This window comes from Clarias gariepinus, chromosome 18 (assembly GCF_024256425.1).
Source record: "Clarias gariepinus isolate MV-2021 ecotype Netherlands chromosome 18, CGAR_prim_01v2, whole genome shotgun sequence".
Taxonomy (NCBI): Eukaryota; Metazoa; Chordata; class Actinopteri; order Siluriformes; family Clariidae; genus Clarias; species Clarias gariepinus.
In genome coordinates, this window is record NC_071117.1 from 26,752,979 (window position 1) to 26,778,089 (window position 25,111).

The 25,111-nt window shown below is 42.7% G+C and overlaps 1 protein-coding gene across 1 annotated transcript; it reads left to right on the forward strand.

The window, feature by feature from the left end:
- Positions 1–3,104: 3,104 nt before the first annotated feature.
- klf7a (Kruppel-like factor 7a) lies at positions 3,105–23,506 on the forward strand. Its single transcript, XM_053477314.1, has 4 exons — positions 3,105–3,346; positions 17,543–18,071; positions 21,639–21,762; positions 23,403–23,506. Exons 1-4 carry the CDS (start codon positions 3,245–3,247, stop codon positions 23,452–23,454), a joined length of 807 nt encoding a protein of 268 aa, XP_053333289.1. The 5' UTR covers positions 3,105–3,244; the 3' UTR covers positions 23,455–23,506.
- Positions 23,507–25,111: the final 1,605 nt, after the last annotated feature.

Genomic DNA, 25,111 nt, shown 5'->3' on the forward strand with positions numbered 1-25,111 from the left:
CTGCCGTAGGTACAGATGTGACGTGGTATGACATAAGTGCTTGAAAAAATTATACATGACACTTTAATACACACTAATATTCTGTAAAACACAATTGTGTACGTTAAGGCATACAGTACTAACACACAGCAATACACACAAAAATACTTTGCAATAAACACTAACACGCTTAATAATACTAAAACTAATACAATTAATAACTATATAATACACACACACTAGACCTCAGTAATACAAACTAACAATCTGTAGTACACACTAACACACTATAATATGCGATTATACTATAATACATACTAACACAGTAAAATACACACTAACACTATATAATATACACTAAACCTCTGTTAGGCTCTTATACACAATAACAGTCTTACACACAATAATCTTATAAGCTCTGTACACTGTAACACACACTGACACACTGTAACACACACTGACACACTGTAACACATAATAACACAATGTAATACACATTAACACATTGTAAAACACACTAACACACTAACACACTGTAACACACAAATACACTTTAATACACACTGACACACTGTAACACACACTGACACTCTGTAACACACAAATACACATTAACACACACTAATACACTGGAATACACACTGACACACCATAACACACACTGACACTCTGTAACACATAATAATACATTGTAACACACACTAACACTCTGTAACACACAAATACACTTTAATACACACAAATACACTGTAACACACGCTAATACACTGTTATACACACTGTAACACACACTGACACTCTGTAACACACATTAATACACTGTAACACACACTGACACACTGTGACACACACTGACACAATGTAACACATAATAACACAATGTAATACAGACTAACACATTGTAACACACACTAACACATTTTAACACACAAATACACTTTAACACACACTAAAACACACACTAACCTTATAAGCTCTGTACACTGTAACACATTCTGACACACTGTAACACATAATAACACAATGTAATACATACTAACACATTGTAACACACACTAACACACTGTAACACACTTTAATACACACTGAAACTCTGTAACACACACTAATACACTGTAACACACACTAATACACTGTAACACACACTAACACACTTTAACACACACTGACACACTGTAACACATAATAACACAATGTAATACACAGTAACACATTGTAAAACATACTAACACACTGTAACACACAAATACACTTTAACACACACTAATACACTGTAACACACACTAATACACTGTAACACACACTGACACACTGTAACACACACTGACACACTGTAACACACACTGACACAATGTAACACACACTAACACACTGTAACACACACTAATACTCTGTAACACACACTAACACTCTGTAACACACACTAACACTCTGTAACACACACTAGCACACTGAAACACACAAATACACTTTAATACACACTGACACTCTGTAACACACACTAATACACTGAAACACACAAATACACTTTAATACACACTGACACTCTGTAACACACACTAACACTCTGTAACACACGCTAACACTCTGTAACACACACTAGCACACTGAAACACACAAATACACTTTAATACACACTGACACTCTGTAACACACACTAATACACTGTAACACACTGTAATACACACTGACACTCTGTAACACATAATAACACAATGTAATACACAGTAACACACTGTAACACACACTGACACACTGTAACACACACTGACACTGTAACACACACTGACACACTGTAACACACACTAATACACTATAACACACACTGACACACTGTAACACACACTGACACACTGTAACACACACTGACACACTGTAACACACAATAACACAATGTAATACACAATAACACATTGTAACACACACTAACACACTGAAACACACAAATACACTTTAATCACCGACACTCTGTAACACACACTAACATTCTGTAACACACACTGTAACACACACACAATGTAATACACACTACATTGTAATACAACGAACACACTGTAACACACAAATACACTTTAACACACACTGACAGTGTAATACACACAGACACACTGTAACACACACAGACATACTGTAACACACAAATACACTTTAATACACACTAATACACTGTAACACACACTGTAACACACACACAATGTAATACACACTAACACTGTAACACACACTGAAACACACACTGACTCTATAACACATTGTAACACACAAATACACTTTAATACACACTGACACTCTGTAACACACACTGACACACTGTAACACACACTGACACTGTAACACACACTGACACACTGTAACACACACTGACACTGTAACACACACTAATACACTATAACACACACTGACACACTGTAATACATTGTAACAATATTAATAAATTTTTCTGCACTGACTCTCTCTCTCTCACACACACACACACACACACACAGTACTCTGATACACACTAACACCGTGCTCTATTACACACTTTATAATAGTAACACGCTTTCCCGAATATTTCCTAAAATATTACTATAATCTGTTTAATGTGTGTAATTTTTAGGGGATGTAAGATGTAATATTGTTATTAATCCTGTAATAAATCTATATTCCCGGTGTTTTATTGTGTCAGTGTTTAAGGGTGCAGGCACGCGCACAAGACTGAACTCAATGAACCCGTTTTTTTTTTCTTTTTTTCTTTTATACGCCGCTTTAATATAGCTCTCGTCTCAGAGACATGATTGGCAACCCGTCGTCCAATCCTCTTGCAGCATTTCGTTTGGTCCCGCCTCTCATCAGAGTCTGGCCCTGCCTCACGGGCTTATCAGGCGCTACAGTTCCCACCCCCACCTTACCATATATGGTCACGCACTGAGAGCTGAGTGGCAGGTGCGCGCGCGCCTCCTCTCTCGCGCTCTCTCCCTCTCTCCGTGCGTGCGCTCGTGCAGTCGGTCCGCGCGAGGCGCCCGGCGCGCGATCTCTCCGTCTCAGCCGTCTCTCTCTCTCTCTCTCTCTCTCTCTCTGTCCCGATGCTATCTCTGCTAACTTTCACCTCGTCTGATTTATCGATTCATTTCTTTCATGTGAAAATAAAAAAATAGATAATATTAGGGTTTTTAATTGAGGCTAAATGAGGAAAGTGATGCTGAATGTTCCCACGGGGCCGTGAGGAAGTCTTATCCCTGGATTTCTGTCCACTCGCGTTAGCATCATCATCATCATCATCATCATGGACGTCCTGGCCAACTACAGCATCTTCCAGGAGCTCCAGCTCGTCCACGACACCGGCTACTTCTCCGCCATGCCGTCTCTGGAGGAAAACTGGCAGCAGGTAAGAACTTCTCCAGGTTTCTCTTTCCATGTATCCTTTTCATCTTCCACTTTTTTGTGTCCCTTTATTTAGCATCAGCAACTTGATTAGGGACGCTGAGAGTCAGTGTGAACGTCCACCCGCTGTGTCCATCCACTTGGTGTGTCCATCCACCCGATGTGTCCATCCACTCGGTTTGTCCGTCCAATCTGTGTGTCCATCCACTTTGTGTGTTCCTCCACTCGGTTTGTCCGTCCACTCTGTGTGTCCATTCACTCGATGTGTCCATCCACTCTACGTTACAGCATGTGTGAAGGAAACTGAAGGAGCAGGATACACTACATTAACTTACACACTGCCACACTGTAACACTCACTAACACACACTGCCACACTGTTACTCTCATTAATACACACCGTAACACTCACTAATACACACTGTAACACATAATGTAGTGTTTATTGTACCTTAATGTAGCAGACACTGTAACACATACTGTAACACTCACTAAAACACACTGTAACACTCGCTAAAACACACTGTAACACTCACTAACACGCACTACAAGACTCATTAACACACACTGTAACATATACTGTAACAATCATGAACACACACTGTAACACTCATGAACACACACTGCCACACTGTAACACTTAATAACTCACACTGTAACACTATAACACTTTATTAACACACACTGTAACACGTTATTAACACACACTGTAACACTACTAACACACACTGTAACACTACTAACACACACTGCAACACTTAATAACACACATTGTAACACTCACCAACACACACTGAAAAAGTCACTAGCACACAATGTAACACATCCTGTAGTGTATATTGTAATACACTGTAACAGACACTGTAGCACATATTGTAACACAAACTGATACACTGAAACACTCACTGACACAATGTAACACACACTGACGCTCTGTAATACACACTAATACACGGCAACACACACTAATACCCTGTCACACACTGACACACTGTAACACACAGATACACTCTAACACATAATAACACACTGTAATACACACTAACACATTGTAACACACACTGACATACTCTAATACACTGTAACACACAAATACTCTTTAACACTCTGTAACACTGTAACAATACTAACACACACATTGTTATTGAGTGTTACAGTGTGTGTTGGTACGTGTTACAGTGTGTGTTGGTACGTGTTACAGTGTGTGTTATTGAGTGTTACAGTGTGTGTTATTGAGTGTAACAGTGTGTGTTATTGAGTGTTACAATGTGTGTCAATAACACACACTGTAACACTCAATAACACACACTGTAACACTCAATAACACACGCTGTAACACGTACCAACACACACTGTAACACTCACCAACACATACTGTAACACTCAATAACACACACTGTAACACTCAATAACACACACTGTAACACTCACCAACACACACTGTAACACTCAATAACACACACTGTAACACTCAATAACACACACTGTAACACTCAACAACACACACTGTAACACTGTTACACTACTAACACACACACTGTAACACTCAATAACACACTGTAACACTCACCAAAACACACTGTAACACTCACCAAAACACACTGTAACACTCAATAACACACACTGTAACACTCACTAACACACACTGTAACACTGTTACACTACTAACACACACACTGTAACACTCAATAACACACTGTAACACTCAATAACATACTGTAACACTCAATAACACACACTGTAACATACCCTTTAGTGCATATTGTAACACACTGTAACACTCACTAACACACACTGTAACACTCAATAACACACACTGTAACATATACCCTGTAGTGCATATTGTAACACATATTGTAACAACCTGTAACACTGACACTTTGTAACTCGCACTGTAGCGCATACTGTAACACACCCTGTAGTGCATGCTGTAATCATCTGTAACACACTAATGCTTCGCAACTCATGCTGTAGCACAAACTGTAACACGCAGTGTAGCATCATAACACTACCGCCCTCTGTAGGAGGGACTTTAGCACAAAGGGCAAACCAATCTCTAAAACACTAATGCACAACCACACTGTCCACATACTGTAACACATTAATGCATTGTAACACACACTGTAGCACATATTAGAACTTAAATTAACACACAGTGTAGGACAATTTCTACTACACTGTAACACACTTCAAACACACAATGTAACGCACTGTAGCGCATATTGTAACACACTAATGCATTATAACACACTTTCTACTGCACTGTAACACTGTTACACACTTCAGCACATAGTAACTGTACCACACTAATGTGATGAAACATCCTGTAACACACACTAATAAATACACACAAACACAATGTAACCCGCACACACTCACACGTGCCCAGTACACACTTACACATTTTTCATTGCACGCCAACACATTCCAGTACTCACCATCACTGTGTGCGCTAACACACTGTCTAACAAACTCCAACACACTTGTATGCAATGTCTTACACACTCAGACTTTAACACACACTCCAACAAGCTCTAACAAAATCTCTAACACACTTTCCAACACACTCCCAAACACTCTAACTTTTTATGGCACTCTAACACACTACACACAGCTTTACACAACCTCTGACACACAGTCTGTAACACGTTCCGTAATGTTTAAAAACCCTCCCTTACTCTAACACACTCTAAAACACTCCCTAAGACTCTGACACACTCACAAACACTCTATACACTCAATATCACTTTTTTCCATAACACACACTCCTTTACACTCTCTACAACACTCCCTAATACTCCCTCACACACTCACGTTTATACTTTATCATACTCTGACACACTCCAGCGCACTAACATACAATTACACTCAAACACACTCCTGTACCCTGACAATTTATGCACATGACAAATAATCACAATGAATGAATAAAATATAATAATATAATACAAATAATATAATATGAATAAAACCTAATCTAACACCTTAACCAGCGCCATAACTCCCTTTCACACCAACACACACTTACACTATCCTGAACACACACTCTCTGACACACTTTAAACTGTTATTTTATTATGTAATAGATAGATAGATATACAGGGGTGTGTAGTTATTGCTTGTTAAAAGACGGGGTAACAAGGGTTTTATTTGATTCAACACACACACACACAGGGTTTAATAAACTCTTTAAGCATTAAATTAACCTTAGCGTGTTTGAACAATATTAACCGTTTCAATCCTGAAAAACGTTTTCGCCACAAACCAGAAATAAGCCCCGCCCCCACACAGGCTCACGTTGGAAGCACTTACACATGACACTAAGTGATTATAACGATTAGAATCTGATACTGCGATACAGAACAGAGTGTTTAATTTAAAGCGCACCCGGGATGCTGCAGAGACTATTTCAGGTCAAGGTGGGAGGGTTTGATTTTTTTTTCCTTTTTTTTTTTGGTGTGTGTGTGTGTGTGTGTGTGTGTGTGTCTATTTTTGGCTCTGAAGAGAAGTCAAAGCATCTTTTGTTCTCACTGCATCCATTTCAGACCATCCTGTTATTTTTAGATCTCTAAAATCTTGCTGCGGCTGCAGGAGCGTGAGCGCCGAGGAGACACGTGAGCACCTGAGAGCTTTCAGGACCAGAAGAGAGAGAGAGAGAAAAAGAGAAACACACACACACACACACACACACACACACCAGACATACTGTATAAACTGCATTACATTACTAACATTATTTTCACCTTTTTTTTTTACTCCAGACTTTCTTTCCTGCTCTTCCTTTCCCCGCCCCCACGTTTAGGTCCGATATTGACGAGGACATTGAGTAGATCTTGTAATTGATACGGTAATGACTTCCCAAGTCATGTGACCAGCGATGGGCTCCGAGCTTGCGCAGCAATTTAGAAGGTTCACATTTACTCTGTCGAAGAAGCAGAAATCAGGAATATACACCTTCGTCTTCTTCTTCTTCCTAAAAAAGGAAGACGTGAGTTTGCATATGATTGCTTTGTCCTTCGGTGAAGCGAGTTAGACATGCATCAGATAAGAAAAGAAGTAACAGCTTGACTTCCCGTCACTCCTACGAAACCATGCGCTTCTCTCGCAGAAGGAAAAAACGTCGAGTCGATGTACCCAGCCCCGAAGCTCGCCACTGATGAGACGGGAAAAAATGCAGAGCCTGCGTTTTTTTTTCTTTTCTTCTTCTTCACAGTAGGCCCTCAGATCGTTTTACGGCCAACAAGAAACATAGCAATAGAGGAAATGATTTATAATGTCTCCCAGAATAACTTTAGCGTCTGCTTCGTCAGCAATAACTTCGACGCATGAACGAAATTCTTTTTATTTATTTATTTATTTTTTCACGGCGGATATTAGCGGCGTTAACGAGCACGTCGTTCGTCATGTCAGAAGATCTCGAGATGTGTAACGGAGCCCGAACGCTGTTGCAGAGGTTGATCGAAATCAGCGCTGGGGTTTGATTACATCTGGCAAGCGTCCATAATTGAAAAACGACAAAAGAGAACGAGTCGCTTGCTCTCGTTAAGCTCGCACAGGCAGCGAGTGCGATATAGTTATCACGGAGATGGAGTGGCGGAGCCAAATATCCTTAATTAACACTAGACTATAATTAGAGTCTAGACTGAGATTGTTTCTCTCTACACCCTCTGGCTGTGTGCGTGTGTGTGTGTGTGTTTCTGTGCTTTCCCAGTTTAAACAAAAGAGAAGCTGCAGCACTGAAAAAAACAATCTTGCAAAAATAGTAAATAAATACAATAAGTTTACCGCATTACGACAAATTATTGCGTTTCTCAAAATGGTGCCAAACCGGCCTCTTGCCTCGACTCTTTTATCAGGCCCTTAAAATCAGTGACCGCGATCTTTTCACGCGACGTGAATGAAGTGCGTGAAGAACTGCATCGTCCAATTAGGCACCTAAGAAAGCGCCACTTTGTTACCTCAGAGTGCACCAATAAGATCCGGAAAGTATCTGGAGAAAGGATTTTCTCGCAACTCGATCAGAACCCGATGCCGCTGCATCCTGTGACACGTTTCCGTATTTTTATTTTTTATTTGTTCTGTCCGAGTTACGTCGCTACAGCGCGGATCCGACTTTAGCGGGAAGGCAGTTCGACTTCGATTGTAGCAGACAATAATGTTGCAAACCTGTAGGAGGCACTTCTCGCCTTCTCCTGATTAAACAGTTATATCTTCTAAGGTTCATCAGTCTCACAAGTTTCTACTGCATTGCATTCTGGGAATTTTTTTTTAAAAAACCTTTCTTTCCTTGGAAGATGCTGCTGTCATTTGGTCCTGAATTCGGTTCTAAATGCCGGCGACGATTCGTCCTTCATCACCAGAAATCGTCACACTTCTTCTCCTCCAGAAGATGGCTTGAAGGACGTCCAGTTCAGTTTTTTATTTGTGTTAGTATTAGAACATCTTGTTTGTGCTACGATTCAAGATGTTCATCCCCTTTGTTTAAATGAACCGTATCTATAAGAAGAAGCGATTTGAAGTCTTTGACCCTGAGATTTTTCGGACATTTCCAAAAAAAACACAAGTCACGTGACCTTGATCGTCGTCCTCGAGCTCGCAGAACGCAGATGTCTCAGCTCGTCACGTCTTGCGGTGCAAAGTGATTACAGACCAGTGTTTCCTCACAGGTGTGAAAAGTACATGCGGTGGTATGGAGCGGAGCGGCAATAACGAATGTTTTCTACTACATACTGCACAACAAACAACAACTATATATAAATACTAATTTTTTGATACTTCTATTCATTTTACATTTCAGAGTTTCAGCCTACTAACCCTCCATTTACACGTACAGTATGTGAAGAGTAAAACATCAAGAACTAAACAATCTTTGGTGGTTAAAGATGGCACTGTTTGTCAGAACTTTTAGCCTTTAAAAACCAAAGCATTTTAGCCATTTTTTTGCATTATTATGTTTCAATAAATATATATAGAGTCAGGATTATGCAAAATAGAGTTATCTTTAAGTAATAGAGTTTATATTTATTGATTGATTTATTTTTTACCAAATCTTGGACAATATGATGAACTGCATTTCATTTGCATTTTATTTTACTATACACACCTGACTGAGCAAAACATTAAAAAAAACAGCACAAATTCCTAAGATCACTCAATTTTACATTTTATGGTTGTTTTTAGGTTGTTTCTGTGGCCAATTATAACAATTATACTAATAATAATAATAATAATATCAATAATGTGACATCATAAAGGTACACCTTATAAAAGTCTATAATACGTCTGTATTAGCAAGTCCTCCTTTTTTTTTTTTTTAAGACCAGTGCTATGTTCCCGCGCCAATCCGTGCTATTTGATTTTTTTTTTTTATTAATCTTCCTGGGTTATATAATCCTGAGTTTTCCTATTAATAATTATTAGCGGACAGTACACCGCTCTCGCTCTACCGCTCATGTTCCTGTTTATTCTGACAGCACGAGAGCGGTGTACCGTCCACTCCTAATTAATCGATCGCGGATGGAATCGTTCTTCCGTGCAGATATACTTGGCCGCGATATACAGTATATGTTTGTAAAACACTGCAGACGTCGGGTCTAAAAATATATATTTATATATATATATATATATATATATATATATATATATATATATATATATAAAAAAAAAAACTTTCTGATTTTCGGTACACCTTTCAGTCCATGAGATTTCAGAAAAAAAATTATCGGTCAGCATTTGTTTTAAATCATGTTAAATTAAGCCTTTATTTGTCACATATACATTACTGCACAGTCAAATGCTTTGTTTGTATATCCCAGTGTAACTGGAGTCAAAGCACAGGATCAGCCATGATACAGTGCCCCTGGAACAGATAGGGTTAGGGGCCTCGCTCAAGGGCCCAACTAAGGCGGGGCTGGGGCTTTCTGGTCAGTTACTCAGTTCCTTAATTCTCTAAGTTATCACCTTTTCCACTTTTAAGAAAGCAATTGCCTAAAGAATTCAAGTATTTCCCATTTTCAGGCTCAGCTGTCAGAGCAAGGCCAGGCCTCTGTGAGTGTGTGTGTTTGTGTGCGCCTTAGATCAGCACTTCTGCTCTGTCGTATGCAAACCCAGCTGTATTTCCATATGCTCCGACTCCACGTTCTACATGACCGAAGCCCTCGTCCTGTCCTGAACACCCTGACCTCAGCGTACACATTATCGTCCTCCTATTATTCACAACCAGCTGGTTGTATAAACAGACTTTCATACGGTTTAGTGTTGAACTGTGTCCCCAACAACTTCCGATTTACTCCTCTAGACTAAGCAGACGTCCGAGGGTCACTTCGACACTTTTGCATTAAACCTTCTGGACATCTCAGCATCCAGCTAGAAGTGTGAGTTAAAGAGAGCATAAAAAAACCCTCATTCTCCTGTTTCTCTCACACCCCTGGTCCTCTGTTTCATTGAGGGAAATGAAGCCGATGTGTCACGCTGCGAGAACAAGAGGCTGGTGTAAAAAAGCGTGACTCATCCCTTTCAGTTCTCCCTGCATGCTAATCACACCGACATGACTGAGAAAGCCTCCTGGGTGGAGGTGGCAGTGGTTGAGAAGGTGGGGCACGGACCATTTCATCTAAACGGTATTCTCGTTTAATAGGCGTTAACAAACGAGCAACCCGACAACCTATAGAGAACATGCGTAATTCCAAAGTAAGTAAGGGCCTGTCCACACGGAGACGCGTTTCGCTGTATACGTATACATTTTTTATTGTATTGGTGTTTCGTCCACACGGATCCGGCGTTTTAGGAAACTGAAACCGCTATTTTTTGAAACCAGGTCCCAAAGTGGATTTATCTGGAAACGCCACCCTTGCGGTTTCGTGTGTACGGCCAATCGTATATTTTGTGAAACGATGATGTTATCACATCACGTGTCGGCTGCGTCACACGTAACAGCAACAACAATAATGGTGGACTACATGATTGTGTTCGTGTTGCTACAAAGCCTACTAGCTTTATTACAGCAAAATCTATTGCTTTTATGCAACTGTTATGAGCAACAAGCGATAATGGACAACACAATCTTGGTTCGTATACAGCGCGAAGGTTATGCGCATGCTCAAAGTCTTCTTCTCCGTGTATAGTGTATCTCTATGGCAGAATTACAGCGCCCCATACTGGTCTGGCATATATACTACACCGTTTTCAGTGGTTTCGTGTGTACGCAGATATTTCTTGAGACGACGCCGTGTTCACGAAAAAAAAAGATCGGATGGGGAACGCACCGGCTTCGTGTGGACGGAGTCTAAGTCACTACACTGAAGCCGGGACTTTGCAGGCGTCAAAGGAAAGTGAAGGTTTCGTCTCTTGCATTTTTAAAGGTGGTAAAGTCCACCCAAGATTTAACGGCTTGACCTCTTCTTGGTGCGCTTAAATTATCTCCACCTGATGAGACTGATGCGGCGCCGCTTTAATTCTCTCCTCTTCCTGATTAAACAGTTATATCTTCTAAGGTTTGAGCTTCCTTGGGAGAGAAAGAGTGAACAATATCGCAGTCATCCATCTCACACTTCACTAACTAGCTAAGTTGGGTTTCTTCCCCGTTGCATTCTGGGACTTCAGCAATTTTACACCAGTCCTCTTTTTTCTGGAAGAGGGTGACTTTTGGTCGTGGCCCTGATTCACCCTTCATCACCAGAAAAACATCACACATCTTTCTTCTCCTCCTGAAGACGGTGTAAAGGACGTTCTGCTTCGATTCGTTTAGCCTCTTATGGATTTTCTTGAGCTGGTGTCCAGAAATAAAACACTGAACCATTTCACACTCCTTCCGATACTCGCACATTAAAAGCAACCATCAAACGGTCCTGCGCTGATTGATCCAAAGCTATCGGAGCGCTAGTTTTTATTGCTAATTACCCAGACGTCCCACCTCGGCACTAACCCAAGCTTAGCACATTAAAATACACGAGCAAAAAAAAAAAAAAAAACCTCTCAGAGAGGTTTATCTGCTCATAAAAAATGTACTGCAACCCCTGTGTGTGTGTGTGTCCAATTCCTTAATTGGTGTTATGTCACAGGCGCTACATCGCCAGCGCTCAGTTATCAGCCGCAAAGCATGCACAGATCCCATTGAAACACGCCATTAGCCGCTTCAGACAAGCGGTGTTATGCAGAGGTAGCCACAGACGGAGATAAGCACGTCCATCGTAAATTTATTACCACGCAGCATCAACAAGGGAGATGAGAAATTTCCTGAAATTAAGCCGAGTCTGTTGTTCCGTTCTACGGTCCCCTCCGGCTTTATTAACGCTTACGCCGACAGCCCGTTCAGGATCCATTTCACGAGTGCCGGCTTTGCTTTTTACGGCTGCTTAGAAGTGTCAGCAGGCATTAGGCTGCGTTCAGCTAAACCCTGCGTGTGTGTAACGCCGGTGACTTGGTGGAAAAGCAAAGCTGACTGGCAGTCAGAACAGACATTCTTTCACTGTGTGTAAACTGAGAACGCTTCCCAGCTTGTTTGTTTTTTCCTTTTTTTTTCACTTTCATTTCATCTCCTAATTCCCACCTGAAAGACACCCCTTACCGCGTATAGCACGATGGCTAAGAGAGAAAAGCGAGCTTTCACCTGAGCACTTGATTGGCTAGGGTCACTGCAATTAATTGGGGGGCAGGGGGTGGAAAGAGGGCGGTTTCATATTAGGGCGCTGGGATCTTTTCTGACTACACTTGACACGTGTAAAGTCTGGTTCACTTCGAACAGTGTGAACACAAGCATTCCGGGCTAGAGAACCGCACTCGAGTTCACTGGAAAAGGTAGTCGCGAGTGTTGTATTTGGAGTTGGATCAAATTAAATATGAAAGTCATTGTACCTGAACACGGAAGTGGACCGCTGTTTAGATACGACATCATCACAGGCTCCGAAATCTCCATGTGAACATAGCCGCGTCAATCTTCTCCTCTGACCTACACAGCCATAGCTGATAAAGTGCCCAAGTTTACCCAAGTGCGGGGATTGTAAATAATGTCAGCGCTGGCCAGCAGAGCAATCGTTCCTGGACACGATACAAATCAATCGTGGGTAATCTGAAAGTTCCCACCACACCTTCTATAAAGGTGCTTTTACTTTAATCCACCCCCCCCCCCCACCCCCCTCCTGGCCAGCTCTTACATTAATAATGAAGTTTTGTACCCGAGTACACTTGGATGGAGTGTTTGTGTTGTGCAAACGTACCAGAATTTGTGTTTAAGTGTACCTGGGTCCATGCCTGATTCCATAATGCAATAGCACCCTAAGGGCACGGGACAGTTGTGTTCTCTTCAACTTTTTTTACACCACTGTGATCCTGCCCACTACATCCCTGCTCACATGACTTTTTTATGCTTCTTGCGGGGTCTGAAAATATCTAACTCACGACAAGTTCTACTCAAAAAGACTAGAGTTCTTTCTCTCTTCTCCTGCAACCTTGACAATCCATATCCTCTTTGTGCTCACATTGTGCCAAGGGGAATCGGGAACACTTTTGGGGGCGCTTTATTCGACCTACAGCACGCAAAGACATTTTACTCAGTTGTCTGCTTGCAAATTTGTTGCTCCGAACCAAGTTTACTAAAGAACCACAAATAGACGTGACTGTCAGATGTCGAGAACAAAGCCACGAATAAAGTCAGTGAGTTTTTCCCGCTCTGAATATTACCCGAAGCTATTCGATACAAGATGAGTCAGTGTCTGTTCTTTATTGGACTGTGTGTGATGACATCACACACACACACACACACACACACACACCATCCTTTTCCATCTTCCCCGTCCAATTTATTGATCTTTGTCTTTCATTGATCAACTGTCAGCCAGCTGGCAATACTTCTGCTCCTTAACATGCTGGCAGAGGTTCATTTGTCTGTGTGTGTGTGTGTGTGTATGTGTGTGTGTGTGTGTCCACCACTTGGCCGAAGTTTAACATTACAGATCGATGAACTATTGCAGGCCTGGACAAATGAGCCGCCCCTGCCCATCAGTCTCCAGCTGGCATCCCTACCTCCAGTTGTTGATCAAACATCTATCGAGCACTCGACTAAAAAAAATGACTTAGGGGAAGCCATTCTGTGGCTAAGTGCCATCCATCTGTCTATCCATCTATCCATCCATCATCTGTTGATCTATTTTAGACAAAACTCGTCATTCCCATCCTGCCTCCTGTCTTACCTGGAGGGTGAAATGAATAATAATTGAGGAAATGCCCTTTTGGTGGTGCAGCCACTATAACCTGATATGCCCCCAGTCTAGACAGTGGACTACGTGCCGTGGTGGGGGGAGGGGGGGGGGATTGTTCCGCTCATGTATCAGAGACGAATGCGATTATCTCGCAACAATGTTATCCTCAGACAGAAGGAAATAAAGAGCAGAACTTTGGACTGTGCTCCCGCTTTTACCTCAGAAGCACCGTTCGACCCTTTCTGCACTTCAAGCTCTAGAGATGCCACACACTGTTGGTTCATCTGCATTAATTATTTTATCCATTGGGACTATAAAGCCAAATAGAACAAGAGTGCGAGCAGGAGAGAGAGAGAGAGAGAAAGTGAGAGGCTTCGCTTCATTCTACTACACATTGCTTTAAGGCCTTCTCGTTAATGATGTTTTAACATCAGGATATTCCACGAGCATGAAGTTTAATAGTTATGGATGCATGTTTGAATGTTTATGCGCCTGTTTGAATTCGGCTCCGACGTTCTTTTATCGCCGTCCGGATCGCAAACAAGCACGTTCCGTCTCGTTCCATTAACGGCAACCGCGGCGGTGCTAAACAGAAGGTGTTATATATCAAACTGGTCGTAGGATCGCAGCTAGAGGAAATAAAAGCAGACAAACGAATGAAAAAACACAATGATGGATGGATGTGATGTGCATAAATACGGTGATGAAATTTTTAGCAAAGGTCACTAAAATCTTAGGGACTTATACTTTTTCAGGAGTTTATACTTTCTCTTTACCCACACAAGATGGCTGCCGGACATATCACGTAGTTATTTCACGGTAGCTTATCCCTGTGGCACAGTAGCAGCTAGAGGGGGCAGTGTCGCACCACGTGACACTCAAATGATGTAATTATGTGCTGTTCTAGCCCCGGCATGCCACTAGGGATTCTGGGCACCTTGAAAACCTAATATACTGCGCCCTGAGCCTTGATAAAGCAAACACATTCCACTTTCCGTTGCATTTTTAAGGGCCCCAGTCTCTCACGGACCCCTGGGGAACGCCCTCCCCCACAGCACCCCTGAAGAGTAGTACCTTTAATACAGTTTTTTTTATATTTGTCACACATAAATGCTTTAGATCATCAAACAAGTGTATATGGGAAAGTAATTTCCTCCTAAACTTAATGACTGGTTGTGCCACCCTTGGCGGCACCAACTGCAATCAAGCATTTGCAATAACTAATCAAACATCAGGTCCTGACCTCGAGCTCAAGGGCACTTGGGTTATGCAGCAGGTCAATGATCCGAAACACACTTTGGAACAGACTAGTCAAATCCAGACGTAAATCTGATTGAGATGACCTCAAACAGGCTGTTCTTGCTCGAAAGCCCTTTCAATGTGGCTAAATTAAAACAATTCTGCAAAGAAGAGCGGGCCAAAATTCCTCCACAGTGATGTGAAAGACTCATTGGCAGTCATCGCATTTGCTTGATTGCAGTTGTTGCTGCCAAAGGGTGGTACAACCAGTTAATTAGTTTTAGAGGGCACTTACGTTTTGGACAGCTTTTTTTCCGTTAATAAATGAAATCATTATTCATTTAAAAAATGCATTTTGTATTTATTCAGGTTATTTCTTCTAATATATTAAAATCTGTTTAATGATCTGAATCTTTAAAGTATAACTTAAACTGTTGGTTTGCTTGTCCCTTTGTCTTTGTAATTTTTGGATTTTTCACTGTAGAGTGAGGATTTTTTGGAATAACTGGTTCACGACAATATTCAGGAATAGCTTTAAAGTTAAGTCGAGTAGTCAAGTAGGCTTTTATTGTCACTTTAACCATATACAGTTAGTATACAGTGAAATGAAACAACGTTCTTCCAAGGTGCTACATGCAATATAAATTAACAACATAAATTAACAACATAAATTTAAAAAATAATAATAATAAACTAGCTAACTTAGAGACCTAATGAGCCAGCTAGCTGGGACAAAACAGATTGACATTTTAAGTTAAACAGAGAACTATCTACGTTTTTTCTACACAAAAGAGACAACAAAAAGTGACAATGCAACAACATGACAAAGCCTGATCACCACAAGACATCCGACTTTCCACCTAGCCAACGTGGCTATTTAACAGTAAGACAAAATCGTATATCTCGCGTATAAACCAGGTCAAAACCCAGAAAGTATTTGAGGCATCATACAGTCAATTAAGCAAAAGACTAAAGAGCAATAAAACAGGAAGCAGAAGAACTGATCCCGGACTATCGCGTAACAGGTGTATGCACTCAGCTAACAGAAAAACCGAAGACCTGACACGTGGGCGGGAGAAAGGACCAGAAAAGAATACACAGTGTCTTTTTTCGCAAGCTAGCGAGGCGGACGTCTTTCTTTCCTTCTTTCTTTCTCGCATATTTTTCTCTACACCCTCATCGAACTCCCTTAGGCGCTTGTGCACTTTCTATCTCTCTCCATCTTCCTTCTCGCTCCCTCAGCAGGTAATTCGGGTCAGTTGTGGTTTTTTTCCCAGTTCCAGAGAGCTCCAGTCGCCGGTGTGTAATCAATCACGGTCTAACCATCTATCTCTGAAGACCTGCTGAGGCAAATAACATGCCAGAGAGAGAGAGAGAGACTCCATCAGTGGGTCAGGGAAGTGGACACACATAACCATTCGTCATTGCCATCGTGCAGCACTATTGGGACTGAGTTTAGATTGTGGAAAGACTGATTCTTCTTTTTTTTCTGCTGTATTATTTTACGACTGTGGTGTGTGTGTGTGTGTGTTTTAACCAGTGAACCGGGCTTTATTACGCAGTCATTTGTGGACAGGGAGAAAAAAATTATAAATTAAAAAATTATGTGCATTATCACGAGTTATTTATACTGTATATAAATAAATAACATAAGCTTTCTGTTAAATGTCGTCTACTGAGTTTGTCACGGTCTCTTTAACATTTTCTTTGGACAGAAGGAGTCTCCAGTGTCAGAGGTTTGTAATTTTGTTTTGTCTGTCTCCTCAGACGTGTCTAGAGCTGGAGCGCTACCTTCAGACGGAACCCAAGCGACTGTCCGAGCTCTTCGAAGACGAACTGGACCGCCTGCTGTCTCCGGACTTCATGGAAGGACACGGAGAGGACAAGTCGCTCAACCCGTCCCTCTTCAGCCTCGCATCGTCCCCGCTACACCTCGACGGAGAGCCGCTGACCACGCCGTCCACCCCTGACCCTTCCGAACTCGGCATGGGGGTCGACGTGGCCCAGTTGAACGCACTCACCTCACTGACCCCGCCCTCGTCCCCGGAACTTGAGCGGCATTCTCTAAAGGCCGCGCACACTCTCTGCGCCACGGCCGACGGGACTCTGATGCTGAAACTGGCCGTCGCGCGGCCGCTCTCACCCGGACCCAGCGACGGCGAGCAGGCGGGCGGCGTGACGGGAGGCCGGGACTCGGCCGACAGCAAGAAAAGAGTCCACCGTTGCCAGTTTGACGGCTGCAGGAAGGTGTACACCAAGAGCTCTCACCTCAAGGCACACCAGAGGACACACACAGGTAGAAACTCATGCTCTTGCACACAGCACGCACAGAAAATGACTCGGGAATTAGCGCCAAAGCTCCTGCGCCATCACAATGTTTCCTTAAGGCTGCCATGGCTCTCCGTCACGGGCTTTCAGGAACCGGCCATAACTTTCATCACGGCCAACTTCTCCAGGAAGTCACAAAGAGACCCGCCAGTGTGTGTGTTTGGTGTGTGAGTGTGTGAGACAGCAATTACCGAACCACAGCTTGCCACACGTGACCTTTGTTCTGACATAAAGGAAGTCTCCAGTTATTTACCGTAATGAAAGTGAAATTTCCCTCCAGATGTTTTCCTCATTTACATCTCCGTTAGCGAGAGAGAGACAGACAGATGGAGAGCGAGAGAGAGACGGATATGAACACTGGGAAAAGTCGAAGGTATCAAAGAGTGATGAGGCACTGACAGGCAGAAAGACCAAGAGAAAGGAAGACAGAAAAGCAGCAGACCAGCAGAAAGACAAAAAGATACACAAGCAGGAAAGGAACAAGAGATACATGGGGAGAGAGAGAGACAGACAGATAGACTGAGAATGAGAAGTAGAGTCAGAGAGAGAAATGGACAAACTGAGTGAAAGGCAATAAGAGACAGGCATTAAGAGAGAGAGAAATAGAGAAAGACAAACAAAGACATGGAATATGAGTTGGACAGACAGATCTGAAATTGATTAAGACAGAGAGATTTCTAAAGCAAGTAAGAAACTGAGAGATACAGAAAGGTTGGAAATTGAGAGAAGAGGGGGAGAGAGACAGAGAGAGGATGAGGAGTTGGACGTTGAGAGAGAGAGAGGAAGAGATAGAGGTTGAAGATTTAAATAAAGACAGACAGACCAGAAATCGAGAGAGACAGGTTAAAAATAAACAGAGAAGGAGACAGTCAGATTGATAATTCAGAAGGAGACAGGTTGCAAATTGAGTGAGACAGGCTGGAGAGAGTGGTTAACATCGAGAGAGATAGAGAATAGAGAGACAAAAAGGTTGAAAAATATAAAGGCAGTGAGACAGATTGTAAAAAGACATAAAGACATAAAGACAGACAGGTTGGAAATCGACCGAGACAGGCTGGAGAGAGAAGGGGGTGTTGGGAATAGAGAGACAAAGAGCGACAGGAGAGAGAAAAAAAGACAGACAGGTTGCAAATAGAGAGAGACAGGCTGGAGAGCATGATTAAGATCGAGAGAGAGAGAGTGAGAGGTTGGAAAATATAAACGCAATGAGACAGGTTGTAAAAAGACAGAAATAGACAGACAGACAGGTTGGAAATAGAGCGAGACAGGTTGGAGAGAGGTTAAAATTGAGAAAGAGTGTGAGGGAGAGACAGGCAGGTTGGAAATAGAGAGAGACAGACAGATATAAAAGAGATAAAGACGGGGACAGACAGAAAGAGAAAAAGTAAAAGTGAAAAGAAAAATCTGAGTAGCGAGTGATAGGAGTGAGACATTGAGTGAGACAGAAAGTGAGACAGGTTCTTTGCTGAGGTCAGTGTGTTATTGTGTTATTAACTCACTGTACTGAGATCAGTACATCACCAGTGTCTGCTCTTATTACACTGTGTCTGGAAACAAAAAGAGAGAAAGTGAGAAGAGGAATGTGTGTGTGTGTGTGTGTGTGTGTGTGTGTCTACGAGTTTGGAGCAGGAGTGGTTTCTAAGCAACCTGCACATCTTGGCTGAACAGCCGCTCATTCCCGGCATCGGCGTCACCTTACACCGCTAACACACACACACACACACACACACAACACAGAGTGTGTAGGACTCCGGTTGCCAGGCGACTGCATCCTCCCTTGGCAGCGCAGACCATAATTGGCTAGTTCCAGATTGTGCTCGCGCTTGGTTGCTAGGCAACCGCCTCCAGCATCCGAGTCACCCTGACTTATAATTGCTCCGAGTTGCAGGCACGGTTCTGACCCTGCACCGTTTGTGTGCGTGTGTGTGTGTGGGTTTCATTCCTATTACCTGTTAACTCCACACACAGCTGGACGTTGCCATGGAAACGCTCGGAATGTTAATTAACCGAGTTTAGGAGAGGAACTACAGTCCTTAGATTTACCGAAAAAGTTTAGCGAGTCATGAAAATGTTAAATGTGTGTTTGATCCCGCGTGTGTGTGTGTGTGTTTGTGTTCTTTATCCAGTCGGTATCAATTCCTTTAACGACGATGTTTTATCCGCTTTACAGAGCGAGCCGCTGCGTCACGTGAAAGCCAGAGTCTCATCAGTTCATCGTTTTATTTCTTTTCTTTTTCTCTCCTCGTTACTCCTTAATCTTATTTATTCTATAAAGCAGGTGCAGTGAAATAAACGCTGAGCGAGAGAACCGGGGAGGTTTTGGCTCTCCAGGAAGAACGCCTGAATGTGCTTTCTCTCTGTCTGTCTCTCTGTCTGTCTTTCTCTCTCTTTTTCTGTCTGTCTCTCTTTCCCTCTCTGTCTGTCTTTCTCTTTATCTGTCCGTCTCTCTCTTTGTCTGTCTCTCTCTCTTTGTATGTCTCTCTCTCTGTCTGTCTCTCTCTCTGTATGTCTCTGTCTCTCTCTGTCTGTCTTTCTCTTTCTCTGTCTCTCTCTCTCTCTGAATGTCTTTCTTTATCTGTCTGTCTGTCTCTCTCTGAAAGAGACAGACAGAGAGAGAGACTGTCTGTCTTTCTGTCTTTCTCTCTATTTTTCTGTCCGTCTGTCTTTCTCTCTCTGTCTGTCTTTCTCTCTATTTTTCTGTCTGTCTGTCTTTCTCTCTCTGTCTGTCTCTCTGTCTGTCTTTCTCTCTTTTTTTGTCTGTCTGTCTCTCTTCCTCTCTGTCTGTCTCTCTCTTTATCTGTCTGTCTCTCTCTGTGTATTTCTCTCTCTTTGTCTGTCTGTCTCTCTGTCTCTCTTCCTCCCTCTTTCTCTCTCTTTCTGTCTGGCTCTCTGTCTGTCTGTCTCTCTTTGTATGTCTCTCTCTATATGTCTCTGTCTCTCTCTGTCTGTCTCTCTCTCTTTCTCTGTCTCTCTCTGTCTGTCTCTCTCTCTTTCTCTGTCTCTCTCTGTATGTCTCTCTTTATCTGTCTGTCTCTCTCTCTCTGTCTGTCTCTCTCTCTCTCTGTATGTCTCTCTCTTTATCTGTTTCTCTCTCTTTCTGTCTGTCTGTCTCTCTCTTTTTCTCTCTCTTTCTGTCTCTTTCTCTCTTTCTCTCTCTCTCTTTCTCTCTCTCTGATTAACTGCGTTGCTTTTTATCCCAGAGGAGTAAATTGATACACACGCAATTTAGCTGTGATTTGTGCTCGTAGAGGTTTTTTTTTTCTTTTAAGGGCCTCGTTGGAAAGATTTGTGGCCGCGTCTCCCGGCTCAGACGGCAGCCGGCTGACAGTAAATATGAAGTTCCTCGCCATTAAGCATCATTACCACGTTAATGATGGCGTCCAAATAAGCTCCCCATCCCCCGCTTTAGTACACAGATAAACACACACTCTTACACACACTCAGGCTTACAACAGTGAAGTTGTTTAATGCAGCAGTGAGCTCTGTCTGTGATAACCCTCTGTGTGTGTGTGTGTGTGTGTGTGTGTGTGTTTAGGTGAGAAACCCTACAAGTGCTCATGGGAAGGCTGCGAGTGGCGTTTTGCGCGCAGCGACGAGCTGACGAGACACTACCGCAAACACACCGGCGCCAAGCCATTCAAGTGCGCGCACTGCGACAGGTGAGGCTCCCGACTTCAAAAAGTTTCAGCAACGTTTCGTCATCGCGCTTCGACCGGAGACGGGAAGGAGAAAAGCGTGGGGGGTTGATGGGCGGGGCTCTGAACTTTAGTCGCCCGTCGTCTGGGAAAGACGTTCTCCCGCGACGTGACTGAAAAATCGGCGGGTGAAATAAAAAGGAACGTGCACTGAGAGCTAATCGCTCAAACGGCTGAGGAGTTACTACTGACGGAGAGAGAGAAAGAGAGATGGTGTGTTGTAAAAAAGGTGAAGAGAGACGAATGAAGAGCAAAGATGGAGGAACAGGGAGAGGTGGACGGGAAAGACAGTGAGAGACCCAGATAGACTGTGGAGGGGAAATAGACAGAGAGAGAGATAAACTGAAAAATGGAGAGAGGCAGAGAGACAGACTGCGAGGGGAAAAAGACAGATGGAAAGACAGAGACAGAAAGATAAACAGAGACACAAACACATACTGTAGGTCATGTGGGGAAAAGGCAGAGCGGGAAAGAGACACAAAGAATGATGGGAAGAGAAATGAAAAAGAGATGCAGTGAGACAGACAGGGAGAGACAGACAGACTGCAAAAAGGCAGAAAGAGAGAGAGAGACTGCCTTGAGGCGTTGGAAGGTAAAGACACAGATCAAAAATCAGACAGATTAAAAACTCAGATTCTCAGACACAGACTGAAAATTGAAAGAGACAACAGGTTTTTTTCTACTTTTTTTTATTGAGAGAGAGAGAGACAGTCAGGCTGAAAAATTAGAGAAAGACAAACGGACTAAAAATTTGTAAAGAGACAGACATATTGACAAACAAGAAAGAGAGACACACAGGCCAATTAAAAAACAAGCGACAGACGGACTGAAAACTGAGAGAGAGAGAGAGAGACATTGGAAATATAAAGAAAGACAGGAAGGCAGATGGAAAAACAAGAGAGATGGACAGATTAAAAATCAAGAAAGAGAGACAGTGGAGGTTTAAGTCTGGGATGATTGACAGCTGTGTCTCTGCCCTTCATCACACACTCTCGCGTTACAGCTAACATCAGCTAGCTGGATTTATCAAGACAAATAGTTTCCGTTTAAATGTGGCCAGGAGACACGCCTCCATGTTGGACCGGGCTCTGGACCTGCTGCGAAACAAACACACACACACATACACACAGATTGCCTGCGCGGAGTCCTGAGGGCCGAGCTCAAGCGCAACCTCTCTTTGATGTAAATGAGTCCTTCACGCCTTTTACACTCACGTGACACCTCCGGGACTCCACTTGTGTCAGGAGAGGCCTGGATTACCATTACAATAAGACTGTGTGTGTGTGTGTGTGTGTGTGTGTGTGTAAGAGAGAGAGAGAGAGAGAGAAGATGTCCAGTGCCTTAAATGTGATCCTTAAACACAGCTCAGTGACACACAGAACCTGCAGGAGCTCCTCTAACCAGCTGCCGTGACGCCTCCTGGCAGCACCATCTGCCCCTCCTGAGCCACGTCAATACGGCTCGCTCACATTAAACACTCAGAATCCATCGTCCAATAGGAAGCGAGCAAAGTTTCACGCCTGAGCTCTGACTTTCCACCCTGCATCATCGTTGATGTTTGGTTTGTTTATTTTATATATTTATTTTTCTCGTTTCTCTTGCAGGTGCTTCTCGCGGTCGGACCACCTGGCGCTCCACATGAAAAGGCACGTCTGAGTAAAAGCGGGACGTCGGAGACGAGGCGTTTAGAGGAGAAACCGGATACCAGTACGAGTGGGAGGGGGCGCTTTTTTTTTTTTTTTGCTGAAATTTTTTCCCTGAAAAGTTTTGTTAAAAGAAGAAAAAAAACGCGCACGCACTTCCTGTTTCCTCGTTTTCTCATGAACGTTTCTACTGAATGTAGTCGCTTCTCTCTGAGAACTTTTCACCGACGGATGAATATTTCCAAAACAGAAAAAAAGACAATTCGAAGAAGAAACAAGACTCTTCCTGTTTAAGAAACGTTTGCACAAGCGCAGGATCGGACTGTTTAAACACTGTTTGTTTGTTTATTTATTTACGCTTCTTGATTTTGGGAGGAAGGACAAACTTGAGATCTTTCCTTCAAGGTTAGCATGGAAATAAACTTTGTAAAAAAAAAAAAAAAACAATAATTTTTTTTAAAAAGGAAGCGTTACTGAGACATGATGGTTTAAAGTTAGCGCGTCTTCTTGTGGTCTTTATAAACCACTTCTTGTGGAGGAGAGCCTTGAATCGCGCGCCACTAGACTTCTCAGTTCGCTTCGGGTTTTGCGATCCCGGAGCCACCTTCCGAGATGAATAAATAAAGCGGCAGAGCGGTGCGTGATACTGCGATATTTAAGCCCCTGGCTCCCGCTGTTCACTCATCTGTCGCTATGGTGCACTCTGGCCTTTCTAATGAACTCAAAAGCAGAGCCATCTGACTTCAGCGCTCCCAGGCGTCAGGCTCTTCCTGGCGTCAGGCCGCACCGGTCACAGTCCATTTCACCCCCAACACAATGACCAAGACACAAGGTCGTCCCGGCCTCTCTCTTTGTCTCTCTCTCTCTCTCTCTCTCTCTCTCTCTGTCTCACACACACGTTTTCCAGTTTACCGAGGCCGCGTTCTTATTGTAATGTACCTTCATCCTGAACTGCAAGGACATAGTGTATGTAAAAGCTTAGAAATAACATCATCACCATCATCGCTGTTACCGTCAGGGATCTATTATGCAAAATTTGCAGGATATTCAGATGGGTCCCCGAACAACATGAAAAAAAAAGCTATGGAGTAAACAAGCCAGTTAAAATCTGTTGTTTTTTTCCCCCTAATGTGACCTCATAAAAGACCCCTTCCCCTTCATGGGTTTATCTGTGCAGCTATATTCTGTATACTTAATATAAAGAAACTCATTTGCATACACACAACGAAACGTAAAATGAATGAAGGAGCAAGGGGTATTTTAGATTAACACACACGCACACAAACACACACACACACACACATTTTAAAGCAGCTCTAAGACCATGTTAAAGACCTTGTTACAGATCTTGTTATTTAAATACAAGACCTTTACATTTCACAGAAGAGGAAAAAATTTACTTTTTTCTGAGAAAGTGGTTGCAGGAAAATAACTGACCACCAGGGGGCGATGAAGCTTCTGGATTTCTCACCACCATTCGAACGTTGAGAGTTTTTCAGCCAGCAGCGACTCCTGATCTGGTTCCTCGTGAGGTTCCTTATAAACCACAGCCAGTTGGGAGTTCCTGTCTTTTTTCTTTTTTTTTTTCTTTTTTCTCCTCCATGAAGACTTTGTAGACAGTAGCTGTGTCTCCGACCCGTTACACACACACGAGATGTCGCTGGAGCGGC